General features: G+C 42.2%; 1 protein-coding gene across 1 annotated transcript; it reads right to left on the bottom strand.

Moving 5' to 3' along the window:
* Positions 1–6811: 6811 nt before the first annotated feature.
* A4GNT (alpha-1,4-N-acetylglucosaminyltransferase) lies at positions 6812–13122 on the bottom strand. The gene is made up of 2 exons (XM_032265474.1): positions 12708–13122; positions 6812–7476 (listed from the first exon to the last, which is right to left on the bottom strand). The coding sequence occupies exons 1-2, from the start codon at positions 13113–13115 to the stop codon at positions 6862–6864; spliced, it is 1023 nt and encodes a 340-aa protein (XP_032121365.1). The 5' UTR covers positions 13116–13122; the 3' UTR covers positions 6812–6861.
* Positions 13123–15743: the final 2621 nt, after the last annotated feature.

Raw genomic sequence — 15743 nt, 5'->3', positions numbered from 1 at the left:
GGGACCGTCCGGGTTTCTTCCTGACCGGACCCCAAGCTAGGAGAGTTCTTTGGGTGTGCCCCAGGTCTGGTCAGACAGATGGCAGCCACCTTCCCTCCGTAGCCCCCCCAATTTGCTGGTTTGCCCCGGGGATGCCAACTGGGAAACCCAGGGCTGAAAAATGTATTTTTTTTTCTCCTAGTGTTACTCCCTGATCTCTTCCCATACCCAGTAGTTGTTTTGCTGTGATTCTGTTTTGTGGCAAGTCTCCATCTCCGTGTCTCTCTCTCTCCCCCACCCCCCAACTCTTCGCTTTCCCTCCGTCTTTCCTATTTTTCCATTTCAAAGGCTTTCTTCCCACCACAGTCTCAATCTGCCAAGCTCTACATTTTGAGGCACCCAAAGCAAACGTGTATAGGAACAAGCGTTGGCAAGGACATGCAGAGAAACTGGAACTCCTGTGCATTGCTGGTGGGAATGTTAAAATGCTACTGTTACTGTGGAAACAGAATGGTAGTTCCTCAAAAACTTAAACACGGAATTGCCAAAAGATCCAGCAATTCCATTTCTGGGTATATACCCCAAAGAACTGAAAGCAGGGATTCAAACAAATATCCATATACTCATGTTCATAATAGCATTATTCACAATAGCCAAAAAGTGGAAACAATTCAAATGTCTATGAACAGACAAACGGATAAACAAAATGTGGTATATCCATACACTGTAATATTAACTTTAAAAGGGAAGGAAATCCTGACATATGAATGAACCTTGAAAACTGCCTTAGTCTATTCAGGCTGCTATAACAAAATATCATTGAGTGTGTAGCATATAAACAATAGAAGTTTTTTTCTCACAGTTTTGGAGGCTGGGAAATCCAAACTCGAGACATTGGCGGATTCAGTGCCTGGTGAGGGCCCGTTTCCTAGCTGATAGGCTATTATTATGTCACTGCGCCCTCACTTAGTAGAAGGGGCTGGCTGACTCTCTGGGGTTTCTTTCATAAGGGCACTAATCCCAATTATGAGGATTCTACCCTCATGACCTAACCACCTCCCAAAGGCCCCACCTCCCAGTACCATTACCTTGGGGGTCAGGATTTCAACCCCATTTTGCAGAGACACAAACATGTGGATCAAGGCAAAAATATTATAGTAAATGAAATAAGCCAGACACAAAAGGACAAATATTGTATTATTCCACTTATACCTAGAAATATTGTACAATTCCGCTTGTATCTAGAATAGTCCATTCACAGAGACAGAAAGTAGAATGGTGGTTACCAGTGGGTGGAGGAGGGGAAATTATTAGTTACTGATTCATGAGTACAGAATCTCAGTTTGGGAATGATGAAAAAGTTCCAGAGATGGATGGTAGTGTTGGTTGCACAATAATGTGAATGTACTTACTGCCACTGAATTACAAACTTGAAAATGGCTACAATGGCAAATTTTATATTATGTATATTTTACCACAGTTTTTTAAACATTAAAAAAAATAGTGGATGGTGCAGGTACCAGAACCAAGTTAGGATATCTGTGTGCCATCTGCTTGGATGGCAAATCTTGTTCCTGCTGTCTTCTAGTCAGGGCACTTTTTTCACCCCAGGGTTTTCTGCCACCCACAAGAGCAAAGAGAAGAGTCCAGGCTTTGGGAGTCAAAGATACATCTACATTCCACATTCCCAAGCTACATAACCCTGGGAAAATCATGTAACTTCTCTGACCTTCATTTTTCTCATCTGTAAAATGGGAAAAATAAACTCTACCTAGAAGAGTTGTTAGAACCAAATAAGCTAAGTTATCTGTAGGCTTTGCCCGGGGCCTAGAAGTCAGTGGTACTCTTTCTTGACTTCACACTGTGAAACCACCTGGGACTTTTGCTTCTCAGCTCTCTTCCCACTGTATCCCTGAAGTCTGCAGAAAGTAGTTCTGAGAGTACCTTTGTGTGTGTTTGTGTGCATTATTTCCACCAGCCTCAATTTCCCCATGTGTAAATAGGGTGCTCTTCTTTGCAGGGCTGGTGTGAGAAAGTAGACTTGACATGCACCCAGATCTGCCTTAGCCAAAAACCAAATCCTCCAACTTGAGCTGACCAAGACCTCACGCATGGAGTTCTCACACCCTTCCCTTCCTGGGCCTTAATTCAACACTCAACACAGGGAAGAGTTATTGAGTGCCTATTATGTGCCAAGCTCTGTTCTTAGTCCCAAGGATACCAACATCTTATAGCGGACTAGATCACTTGGCACTAGAAAGCTGTCACTCTCTGCTGCCCACCTCTATGCAGCACACATAAGATCTGGCATCAGCCGTGGGGACAGGTGCATAGACCAAGGGAGACTGGCCCTAGCTGGCTAGTCCAGAAGACACTCCTGTCACCTGAGTAGGGTGACCCATAAGCGCTGGGTGGGAGGACAGGAGGATGGATTTTCAATATGCCTATGGCCCCGCACTCCCTCCTCAGCCCAGTTCTAGACACCCGCCCTCTGACCCACCTCAGCCCCTTTCACAAATGGTCTCCCTGCTACACCTCAGGAAATAGGACACAGTCTAGGCAGCCTGTGATAGGAGTGCCCTCTGCTGCCAACTGCTGGCATCACACCTCTCCTGAAGGGAAATGTATCCGAGGTGTATGGGACAGGTCTCCCAACGCTGGGATGCCCACCGCTAGTGAGCCCTGAGGTGATTTTAGGTCAAAAGCGTATTGTTGGGTTTTCTGTATTGATGGATAGATACGCAGGCATACAGTCAGTGGGGAATTTTACATAAAATCTGGTTTGCTGATTTCTCCTGAAAAATCTAAGAATCTGGCAACAAAAGACCTGAACTCCAACATGTCTAGAACTGGCAGGATCTAAGAGGAAACTCTTTCTTAGGCAGGTCGTGCATTCTAGCCCAATCCCTGAAAAGATCACTCAGGAGGAAGTCTGAGCACTTACCGAAAAGACCTCCTTGCTCAGGAAAAGGTCCCTTCAGCAGAAATGAAAATGCACAGCTGGATAAGCCTGGCCTAAGGTGTGGTGGGCTGGCTGTGATCTGGCCAGTCATTAGCTGGCAGTGATGGGAGTGGGATCTGGAAGGAGCTGCCCTAGCTGCCTCCTGCCTGGACTCTTGCCTTTTGGAGGAGTGATTCCCCTTTGGCAGTTTGATGAAGCCCATACCCTTTCCTCAGAATGGTTTAGTAGTAGTAGCAGTAGTAGTATTTTGAGACAGAGTCTCGCTCTGTCACCAGGCTTGAGTGCAGTGGCACAATCTCAACCCACTGCAACCTCCATCTCCCGGGTTCAAGCCATTCTCCTGCCTCAGCCTGCCCAGTAGCTGGGACTACAGGTGCGTGCCACCATGCCCAGCTAATTTTTGTATTTTTGGTAGAGACAGGGTTTTACCATGTTGATCAGGCTGGTCTCGAACTCCTGACCTTATGATCCACCTGTTTTGACCTCCCAAAGTGCTGGGATTACAAGCGTGAGCCACCACACCCGGCCTAAAAATGGTTTTAAATGCACAAAGTAAAACATAGAATTACAGAGGACATCAACATATTGAAAATATAGCTATGAAAACATAAGAAAATGTGTAAAATAGTAGCACTTTTGTTTATTAATGTATTAAATGGTAAGACCTAGAATCTGATCTAAGAGTAGTAAGAGTGTAAACAATATTTCAAGATATCTGTAACAACTTTAATTGATAGAAAAAAACTAATAGTTAATGACAAAGTCACAGGTTCTACTAACACTACTGTGGTTGGTGGCCTACATTCATAATTGAAGGAAATTATACATTTTGATTAACAGCTAGTAAAAATAAAGATGTGAGTTCCCAGTCCCCCAAAATCTCTTCACAGGCCCCCAAATTAATCCCTGCCCATTTCACCAAGGAGAGTGAGTCATTAACCTTGCTACTTAGTTTAGAAGATATATCTGTGATTCAGGGTCCTGACAATTCCCTTAGGTGAGAGAGCGTTACATTTATGTCTTAAAGGGGAGCAGGGTGATGGAATGGTAGGTAAGCATGGCATGAAACCCATAAGACAAAAAAACACAGGATTACATAAAATTTTAAAACATATATGGTGAAAACATCATAAATGAGGTTAAAAAACAGACTAAAAATATGCAATGTAATGATACAGTATTAGTGACATTAATTTATAAGGAGTGTTTACAAATAAATGATAGAAAAACCCCAAAGAGTGAAGAAAAGATGAGATAACTCATAGAATTAAAAAAAATATATTGCCAGTTAAACATATAAACAACCTTACCAAAATGGTCATAAAAATTACATGTCTTAAACTATTTTACTGGCCAAAATGAAATAGTTGTTTTAAATTGGTGAAAAGTGGGAAAATGGGCAGTTTCAAACAGCCTTCTAGCAAAATAATTTGGCAGCATATATCAAAATTTAAAGTCCTCAAAAAATGTGGGAATCAGAATTTTTTGCAATAGTATTATGTGTACTATTAAAATTAGAATAACCTAAATATCTACCAATTGAGTAATGATTGAATAGATTATGTATCATGTATTCTACAATGAAACACTATGCAACCATTATAAAGAATAAAGTATGTCTTTGTGTGCTAATGAAAAGTACCTAAGACGTATATATTTTTAAAGTGAAAAAAAACATACAAATAAAAGTATCTTTTTTTTTTTTTTTTTTTGCTCTCGTTGCCCGGGCTGGAGTGCAGTGATGCAGTCTCAGCTCACTGCAACCTCCGCCTCATGGGTTCAGGCAATTCTCCTGCCTCAGCCTCCCAAGTAGCTGGGATTACAGGCGCCCACGACCATGCCCAGATAGTTTTAGTATTTTTAGTAGAGATGAGTTTTCATCATGTTGGCTAAGCTGGTGGTCTCAAACTCCCGACCTCAAGTGATCCGCCCACCTCAGCCTCCCAGAGTGCTGGGATTACAGGCATGAGCCACTGCACCTGGCCATAACATGTATCTTATTATTCCATTTGTGTGTGTTTTTTTTAACTATATATATGAGAAACTCTGGAATGGTATTCAAAATATTTAACGAGTCTGGCACATGTACCAAACCATCAGCACTGATGTTGGCCCTTACCCTGGAGACAGAAACTAGACAGCCCTGTTAAATTGTGCAAGTCCAGGGGAAAAAACAAGGACAGACAAGGTGGCAGTGTAGGGTACTTGGAAGATTTCTTACCAATAAGCATGAATATATATGCAGAGAAAAAGTGAGAGGTGCATACAAACTTAACAGTAGTACACAAGAGGCACTTTCACTTTTTGCCCCACACAATCCTATTTGAAATTCTAAGAATGAGTAGGATTTGAAAAAAAATTAATACAGGGAAAAACATCAGCATGAGCCTATTTGCAAAATGCAGGCTGACATAAATGCATGACATAGACTCACAAAAGGCCAGAAAGAATCCAGGGTTATCTGGGTTCCCAGGAACCTCACATTTCTTACCTCTTACTACTCTTGCCATCATTATCACCACCATGTTTTGAAATATTCTTTTCCACTAAGCAAACTGGAGTCATTAAATAACACATTATTACTTATTTCCTACATTTTTTATTAATTAAAAATATAATTTACTGCCAGGTAAATCTCCCTATAAACTTCAAATTATCATTAATGTCAAAATAAATTTGTGTGTGTGTGTGTGTGTGTGTGTGTGTGTGTGTGTGTGTGTAGATTTATTTATTTATTCATTTGAGATAGGATCTCACTGTATTACCCAGGCTGGACTGCAGTGGTGTGATCATAGTTCACCATAACCTCGAACCCATGGGCTCAAGTGATTCTCCTTCCTTAGCCTCCAAAGTAGCTAGGACTACAGATGCGCCACCATGCCTGGCTATATTTTTTTTTTGTAGGGACAGGGCCTTTCTGTGTTGCCCAGTCTCATCTCAAACTCCTGGCATCAAGCAATCCTCCCACCTTGGCCTCCCAAAGTGCTGGGATTATAGGTGTGAGCCAATGTGTGTGGCCAGTTCACATATTTTTGAAATATCAAAAATATTTCTAATCAAATCCCTCAAAACCCTGGTTGTCAGGAATGTTCGATAGTTGAAGAACCATTTGTCATGCATTCTCCAGATGTAGAAGTGAGAGACAATGTATGTATCCCTGCTTGTCTCTAAGACAGCTAGCCCTAGAAATCCTCACCTGTGGAGACAGTCAGGAAAGCTGAAAACCAGTAGTGGTTCCAAGGACACAACCCAGAGGACAGCCATGGGGTATGGCAGCAGGCCTCAGAGCCTGACATTGGTATCAGACATCTACAAGTCCAAAGCAGGTAGCTGTGAATAAGAAAGCTGGGGCAGGAGACATGACTTGTGAATGTTTTTTAATAAGACTGTCAAAAAGAGGCCAAGGCAGGTGGATCACCTGAAGTCGGGAGTTCAAGACCAGCCTAACCAACATGGTGAAACCCCGTCTTAAAAAATTAAAAAATTTAAAAAAATAAATAGAACATGTAGTAAAACTGGTAGCTGCCTATCCAGCACCCATTTTTTCTTCCTCCTTAAATTTCCCAGCATCTCTTGCGGCTACATCCCAGTCAGTGCAATGTAAGAGGAAGTATTATATGGTACTTGCAGGAAGTCTTCACAAAATCAAGCAAGTGCACCTTTTCTCTTCATCCTACTGCCTGAAATGCAAACATGATGGGTTGGAGGTCATGCAGCCACACGGCCCACAGGTGTATGTTTTATAGCCAGTATTATTTGGGATTGTTCTATTATAGACAGAGAAAACTAATCCTAACTGACATTTGGGTAACCCTCTGCCCACCCCACCCCCACAAAGAGACAGTGGAGATCAAGTGAAAGTGTCGCACTCCAGGAAATGTCCGTTTCCACACTGCAGCAGCAGCAACCTAGTGTTGGCTCTATTTGTCACCTGGATGCAGCTCACCAGTCACTGGCCCCTCTGGGCCTTGAATCAGGTCCCTGTAAGTCCCAGGACAGTGCTTTTGGTAGAGATTTTCTACCAGTGTGTTGCTTCCACTAACCACAGCCCGCCTCTCCTGGTTCATGTAGTTCCACAAATGCAGGGCGTAAGAGTCATTGAAGCTTGGGTCTGTGTCCCAGACTTCATAGTAGCGCCTCCACTCTGGATAGGAGATGGGGTAAAATCTTTGGGGGTGTAGGAAGGACATGTTCAGACACCTGAGGTCGCTCAGACCCTGGAAGTCTTCAAGTTTGCACCATACCCTCAACATCCTTGTCATCAAACCAGGGCCTTGGTGGCCCCAAATGTCTGAATTGTAGTTTTCAACAAAATTTTCCATGCATTCCCACAAAAAGGGGTGATGGGGGAGGAACCCAAATACTCCATTACTAGAGTATTGAGAATCCTGGGCAGCCAAAAAATTCTCTTCAGGGATGGGCCTGATGGAGATGACATCGGTGTCCATGTAGATGCCACCGTATTTCCAGATGATGGCCAGGCGGGATGCATCTGAGCTGATGTGGAGCCAGTTTCTCTCTGCACTGGTGTTGATCTGCAGGAGCAGGTGTAAATCAGCCCCAAGTTGCTGGGTGGGGGGTTGGGGAGGCGTTAAACAAGCCAGCTTCCCAAAATCCTATTTGCCACAAGCCCAGTTTTGCAAATTTACCAAACTTACCTCCAAAATTTTTCATTTAAGTAAAAAGTTTGCAGCAATCAGTATCAGTGGGAAGGTTTTAGCAGCTTTTAAACATTTGATGAAATTGTTTTTAAAAAATATTAAAGCACTGGAAAGATAAAGAAGAAATCCAGAAAAGATTTCACAATGCACTGTATGAGTCATTCTTCAGCATGGGTGTACATAAACTACAAATATGAAACCGTAGAGGAAGAACCAAATAAAGTCCTTAAAATGCTAACAAATGACAATGAAAAAACTCAATATGTCTGCTATTTGAAAAATTGGTAAAAAGAGTCTTAAAATGTATGCCTTTGCTCATTTGTTAATTCCTTTAATAATATTTATTGAGGGCTTATTTAAATTCTATTAAAGCCGCTAAGGGTACAGCAGTGAACAAACAAACAGAAATCCCTACTGGAAGGGGAAGATAAATAAACAAACATTCTCTGTTGGATGTTGACAACAATTATAAACAAACAAAAAAAAAAACTGGGTGAAGGGAATGTGAAAGGGGCAGGGTGGAGCGCTATATTACATTAGTTCCTCCAGAAACTGGAATGAAGTGGGTGGGTGAACCATGTGTTGCTTCCTCTAACCACAGCCCTCCCCTCCTGGGTCATGTAGTTCCACGAATGCAGGGCCTAAGAGTCACTGAAACTCGGGTCTGTATCCCAGCAAATGCGAGGGTCCTGAGGCAGAAGCACACTCGCCATGTGCAGGAACAAGGAGGAGGCGGTAGGCTGAAGCGGACTAGAGGAGGGAGTGGGGTGGGCAATGAGATCAGAATTGGAGAGGGGTGGGGAGGGAGGGCAGATCATGTAGGCTGGGGCCAAGACTGAAGTTATTTGGAAGGTTTGGAAGAAAAAAAGTGATCTGAATTCATCTTCAAAGGGCCCCTCTGGCTGCTGTATGGAAATCAGTCTGGGGTAGGGTTGGTAAGTGGCAAGGGCAGAAGCAAAGAGGCAAGTTAAGGGTCGATTGACATAATCCAGACGAGATGATGGTGCTAACTAACAGTGGGGGTGAGAGAAGGGTACATAATGAAGATGAAGCTGGTCAGGATTCATTGATGGGCCGGATGTGGGTAGGAGAGAGAGAAATCACAGATGAATGCAAAGGCTAAAATGTGAGCAAAACAGAAAATGACTCTAAAAAGAATAAAAATAAATCAGCATAATTGGCAATGTTCCCATATGGAATGTTAAGATTTTGAAGAGAAAGAGAAAGCAAAATGTTTTTTTTTTAAATTTTAAATACATTGGTTAAAAGATTAAACAACCACCCTTGGCTTTTGACAAAATGAACAGTCTTTAAAATTCTGCTACCAAGTCTAATGAAAGCAGGTCAACTAAAACTTTGCAGAAATCTTCACAAGGTGTTAAAAATTGTCACATTGTGCTGCGAGCGGTGGCTCATACCTGTAATCCCAGCACTTTGGGAGGCTGAGGTGAGTGGATCACCTGAGGTCAGGAGTTCGAGACCAGCCTGGCCAATGTGGTGAAATCCCGTCTCTACTAAAAGTACAAAAATTAGCTGGGTGTGGTGAGAGGCACCTGTAATCCCAGCTACTAGGGAGGCTGAGACAGGAGAATCGCTTGAATCCAGGAGGCGGAGGTTGCAGTGAGCCAAGACCATGCCATTGCACTCCAGCCTGGGCGGCAAGAGTGAAATTCCATCTCAAAAAAAAAAAAAAAAAAAAAAGTCACATTGTATACAATTGCCAAAAACCTAATAATAATAGCTAACATTATCAATAATTGTCGTAAGCTCTTTATAACCTACACAAGTCCTCAAAAATAAGAACTATGGTTATTCCTATTTTTCAAGTTAAAAATTATGACCAGGAAGTTCAGTCATTTGTTCAAGGTAAGAGAGGCAGAGATTGGATTTGAACCCAGGCAGTCTGGCTCCAGATATCCACTCAATCAAACAAAATGAGGTTTTGATAAAAATAAGTAAATGATTATTTGGTAAATTGGCAATTGTTAGTGAACAGACCCAGAGACATAGGATATCAAAAGCCACACAAAACTGGAAGAAGAAGAATCTGCCTTGATGAAGGCATTAGAGTAATAATCAACCTAAAACATAAGCACTCCAATAGGGATGAGCAGCAGAAAGAGGCTTGTGGTTCTAGCTCCTCAGAGGATAGTCACCCATCCCCTCCTATGCCCATAGTTCTCATTCCTGGGCATCTTCAAGAGCCACAACAGTCCAGGTCAATGCAGCAAACCCAGTGGTCACGAGGAAGTGATGGCATCTTGGGTCTTTCCTAACAGGTGGCTCCCAGCTAACCTGCGTTGGCCTAATTGGGGAAGCCCATGCCACAGCTCAGCATCCCTAGGGTACTGTGGTGTAATCCCTGTAGATGTACAATCCTGCAGGCTCAGACAGAACAAACACTTAGGAGCTTTCTAGCTCAGAGTCCATCTTGCTCCTAAAATCCAATGTAGTAAAATTAAGGTGCACCTCAGAGTAGTCTAAACTGTGTTCCATGGAACATCAGTGCCAAGAGATTATTTATGTGTCACACTCATAGAGGGTTCCATGCTCAGATAAGTTTAGGAAGTGATGGGTTGAATCCAGTTAAATTTCTTTAGTTCAGAATGATAAAGAGGCTTTAGTGTCCGTATGTTTGTGATTCATCTGTAAGAAAAGGATGAGGTATGCAACTTCTCCCAAAATAATTTGATTACGGATTTTTTTCAAGGAGAAAAATACAATTTAGGCAGTGTGTTAGGTTGTTCTTGCATTCCTATAAGGAAATACCTGAGACTGGGTAATTTATAAAGAAAAGAGGTTTGATTGGCTCACAGTTCTACAGGCTGTACAGGAGGCAAAGCAATAGCTTGGCTTCTGGGGAGGCCTCCGGTAGCTTTTACTCACAGTTGAAGGTAAAGCAGGAGTAGGTGCATCACATGGTGAGAGCAGGATCGAGAGAGAGAATGGGGGCGGGAGGGGAGGTGCCACACACTTTTAAACCACCACATCTCACGAGAACCCACTCACTATCCCGAGGAGAGCACCAAGACTTAAGGGATCCACCCCTATGACCCACTTACCTCCTACCAGGCCCCACCTGCAACACTGGGGAATACAATTCCACATGAGATTTGGTGAGGACATACAGTATATTCAAACTATATCAAGCAATATTAATCTAGCCCTGGTATCAGAAAACTTGTAGAGTCCCAGAGCACCCTCTAGCAGGCTAGCACTGAGAGCCACAGAGACCAAGCTAGGGTGTCTCCTCCACTCCCAGCAACTGCCTCCCTACCCGCCTCTGCCCACCCTGCCATGGCACAGGGCAGCGCCACCTACTTGTTGGGAACTCTGCTGTTGGCAACTGCCAGGATCTCACAGTGGAAACTCAGGCCATGAACTGCCCCACCTCCTCCTTATAGGTCCCCATTTGAGGACTTCAGGGCTCTTCAGTAGGAGAGATAGGCACTTTGGCATCTAGAAGTCATTGGGGCCAAGAATAAAACTAACCACAGGGGCCACTCCCAGCCCCAGCCCTACCTTTCTGGCCCACCAGATCCCTCCCCATCAGGTCTATCACTTAAGCCAAAAAATGTCTCCACCTGACAGCAACTAGGTGCAAGCATGCCCTGCACCCATGACAGGCCACCTGGTCCCCAGGCAAATGAGGTGGGGCAGGGAGTAGGCTAAATAATGGCTACCGAAAGACCTTGGGTCCTAATTCCTGGAACCTGTTAATGTTACCTTATATGGGAAAAGTACTTTGCAGATGTCATTAAGAACCTTAAGATAGGGATATTATCCTGGATGGGCCCTAAATGCAATCATAAGTGTCATTTAAAGAGACAGACAGAGAGAGATTTTACACACAGAGAAGGAGATTTGAAGATGGAGGCAGAGACTGGAGTGAGGGGCTGTTGGCCAGAGAATGCTGGCAGCCACAGAAGCTTGTAAGAGGCAAGGGATCATCCTTCCCTAGGAACTCGGAAGGAAACACAACCCTGCCAGCACTTTGATATTGGCCCAGTGAAGATAATCTGGGACTTCGGGCCTCCAGAACTGTGAGAGAATGAATTTCTGTTGTTTTATACCAGTATGTTGCCCAGGCTGGCCTTTGAACTCCTGGGCTCCAGCGATCCTCCTGCCTAAGCCCCTGGAGCAGCTGGGACTACAGATGCATGCCAGCACATCCAGTGTGAATAGTATTATTTTTGTGTCAATTTTTAAATTACTTTTTGTTTTCTAAAATAATTTTATTTATAAAATCAACACTTTCTCATCACTAAATTCACTCCTAATCCAATTATACTAAAACATCTACTATTAATGTGTTGTATAGCTCTTTCAGGTCTCTTTTTTTCAATAGATGTGTGTGGGTTTTTGCATAACTTAAATTGTTATAGCTATTATAATTACATTATATATAATTATATTATGATATAAAATGGTTTTAATTCCATATTGTGTTATAGTCTTCATAAGATGTCAGGTTTAAAAAATCATAAAGTCTGCATAATGGAATCATTGAGTGGTTGTACTATAATTTCCTTAAGTAACCTGATTTCAACTCCTCTGTAAGAGAAATATTAGATTGGAATGTTATTCCCTTATTATGGTTTGCTACTAACATGGGGATTACAAAATTCCTCCGAGCTCCAGGAGTTTCTCAATCATATCTTAATACAACCCAACCTCATATCACAGCATTTCACAGAGCCTTCATGAATTTTCTACTTACAGTATATCAATTTCATGTTAAATATTGCCTGATTTCCACCTTAGGTGCAAAAAAAAAAAAGTTTAACATAAGTGGATTTAAAACTGTAGTAAAAAATAAATGTCCTATACACCTAGAAAAGATATAAAAACTCACTCAGTTAAGAATAGTCTCCAAAGTAACCAAGATCCTAAAAGAAATAAGGCTAGAAGCAAAAGACACTAGACTAAAGATACACCTAACCTAAGTTTCCCCTGTTTACTTGATCAGCTTTCAGTGTGGTAAAAAAGAGGGCCAAATGAGAGTCAACCCAAACATGGGTTCTAGTCCCATCTCCGACCTGAGTCCTTACCCTCAGTTTACCCATATATATAATTCGACATTTTAAGTTCCTTTGAACACTTACTTGAGTGTACCATGAAAACAATGGTGTATCTTCAAACAGCCTTTTCATATCCAAAGGGAAGAGGAAAACGTTGTCTATTTCTGAGAGCAGGGAAAAAGCTGGGTATGTGGAGTTTGAGGGCATTGGTGTGGAATCAGTGAGACCCTTCATAAAAAACGCCACAGGCCGCTCAGGATAAATCTTGGCAGCAGACTCTACAGCACAGGAGACCAAGTGGGGCGGCTCCATTCTCTCTGAGGTCTCTAGAAACACAATGCCACGTCTGTGGCTCAGGAGGGCTTCTGGCCCCTGCTGGGACTTGAAAGAATGCGAGCAGAAGAGGCAGCTGGACTTCAGGGTGAACTGGTAGAGGAAGCCACAGGCAAGCAGCAGGATGACTGACAGGGAGAGCTGGAGCTCCTTCAGCATGTCCACTTCTCTGTGCCAGCCTGCTCTTTTAAATTAACACAGTTAATTAAAAATCACAGTTGCAAAACCTGATAAAGATAGCACATGAGAAAATGATACATGAATATTATTTTAAAACTTAAATTTTAAAAATCCTAAATAAAATATGACAAAATCAAGTCCAGAAATATTAAAAAGAAAAATGCATCCAGGCATGGTGGCACATGCCTGTAGTCCCCACTACTAGGGAGGCTGAGGCAGAAGGATCCCTTGAGTCCAAGGGTTCAATACTAGTTTGGCATCATAGTGAAAATTGTGACAAGAAATTAAAAAAAGAAATGTGTGAGAAAGAAAAATGCATCATAGCCAATTAGGATTTATCTTAGATTTTAAAATGATTTGACATTAAAAATAATTAGTTAATAGAGAAAACTATTGATTAAATGCATTATTTTAACAGACTAAAGAAGAAAAGCCATATAATTATTTTGGCCCAGGAGATGCCAAGAATGTGACTAACGTTTTAACATCTATTTACAATTTTTTAAAGTACAAGGAAACTTTCTTAAGCTGATTTTAAACAATGTCTACCAGAACATATAGCAATTATCAAACTCCATATGAAACATTTGAAACATCCCATTAAAGTCAGAAATATGATAGGAATGTCCATTGTCATTGTTACTGAAATCATCTAATAATTGTAATGCAATGAAACAAGAGAAAGGGATTTCTACTGTGAATATTAAAAGAGGCAAAAGTATCTCTAGTTTCAGAAAACATAATGGAAAAACTAATAGAACTAAGAAAAACATTAACCAAGGAAGCAAACTGAAGGCTAAAGAGTTAAGTAATTGCCAAAATGACACAATTAGCAAGTAGCAGAGCTGTGACTATAACTTTCCTCCACCTGCCACCGACGTCCAGGCTCTGAACCGTTACCTGCAGTGCTTCCATCACCACAAATGTTAGATCTAACCCCGGAGAACACAGATCTCAATTCTTGGCAGGTCTATTTTTTCAAATTATATGTAACTCTTTTAGAAAATACAAAACAGTGAATCAGAGCTTACCTTCTAGCTGGAAACTTGCAGTTAACCAGTATTTGAGGTCTTAGAAATGACAAGTTTTTCCTGCTACACTTTCTGAGAAATCACCACCTAATCTTCCAATTCAACAACACAGGGGTAAGTAAATCATTGGCAGATTGAGACTAAACACAAGAACTTCCCAGGAAGCTCCTCCCTTTACTAAGTTTCCCCAAACACAGATACTTGGGAACAAGAGGGAGTTCACCAGATTTTTAAGGTGACCCACACACTAATCCTGCTTGTTTGTAGATCTATTATGGGGATTATAAAGGAATTATTTCACCTAGAGAAAGCTATATCCTGGCATAATCCTGTAGCCAACATATCCTGCACTTGATCAGTTTAGCTTGAATCAAAATGATGCTCAGAGACCCTGTACGGTGATACAAACTCCCCTTTGCAAGCACAAAGTTTGATTAAAAGAAAAGAATCCCCATCACCACAAATAAGCAATGAACAAACCCCTGCAGTCCAAAGCCCCAGTGATCTAGAATGAGAAGTAGTTCCCCACCGTCAGTCACAGTGGCTACAGGAAGGTTTCTTTTTCCCCAGTGTTCCCCTTGGGAGTATGAGCCTCCTCCCAGTCTCAGGAAGCCAGCTTCGTTGCCCTCCACTGATGGGGAAATTCCCACATTTCCCATGGTATTAGCACTCACCTGTGGTCTATTCCCTACTGCCCCTGAAATGAGCTCTTAGTAATCTTCTTTGGAGCCATTCTCTGCTCATTCACCTGTCTGGGCCATGAGCAGCTATCCACAGTTCCCCCTGGATGCTCTAGTGTGAGCAGGTAGGACAGCTTCTGAGAAGACTTTGGATTCTAACATAGCAGGTCCTACAGGAAGGGAGTTAAAGCTGTCACACTCATTGATGGCTTCTGGTTTTCTGTGTGTCCAAGGACCCCAGAAACTGCTTGTAGGTCTTCACAAAACTCTTCCTTTTGGAGCTGAATTTCTTCTCTGGACCTCACAATTGTGGGCTCAGAGTGCCTTGGCATCTTTCTAAAGTGCTCTGTAATTGGACAGATTGGTTGTTCTTTCTTATGAAGGGGAGTGGAGATTAGTGCTCCTCCTTGCTCAGGGGTAACTAGAGGACTCCATTTGTGGGAGTGATAACGCATTCCTGAGTCTCAGGTGGGTCACATATCTCAGTGCCTAACAACTGTTAGCCCAATGGCTAAAACTATTGAACAAGTGGTCAAGGCAGAGATCAGTGATGTAGTTAATGGTCTTTGTCAGGGGAGGATGGGTGTGAGCATCAGCAATGCAGTGAAATCCCAAGCACAAAAGTAGGACCTGTCTGACCAAGAACCAAGTAGAAAGTATGGTGGAAGTAGCACTGAGCTTGGAGTTATGCCTTCAACCACCCCAAGCTGAGGGCACTAGACAAGCCCCTAAACTGCCCAGAGCTTCAACTCCCTTGAAAAGTGCAGAAAATGACTAACCTCAGGCTCATTGTGAGAATGAAAGAGTTTTGTAAACCAAAGAAACAATTGTCACTTTCTACCAAGGAAAATAGAAGAGAAAAATAGAATTTTATCAATATGGATGGTATTTATACT

Source organism: Sapajus apella, unplaced genomic scaffold (genome assembly GCF_009761245.1).
Source record: "Sapajus apella isolate SASKATOON/1434 unplaced genomic scaffold, GSC_monkey_1.0 scaffold4, whole genome shotgun sequence".
NCBI lineage: Eukaryota > Metazoa > Chordata > Mammalia > Primates > Cebidae > Sapajus > Sapajus apella.
Note: the sequence above shows the minus strand (reverse complement) of the source record. Positions and strands in the feature narration are given on the sequence as shown.

What these genes read in the sequence shown, in the direction of transcription:
- A4GNT (XM_032265474.1), bottom strand. Translation starts at nt 13,115, where the DNA reads ATGCTGAAGGAGCTCCAGCTCTCCCTGTCAGTCATCCTGCTGCTTGCC. An exon ending in TGTTTTCATGGTACACTCAA is followed by an intron (nt 7,477 to 12,707) that starts GTAAGTGTTCAA and finishes CTGCTCCTGCAG; the next exon opens with ATCAACACCAGTGCAGAGAG.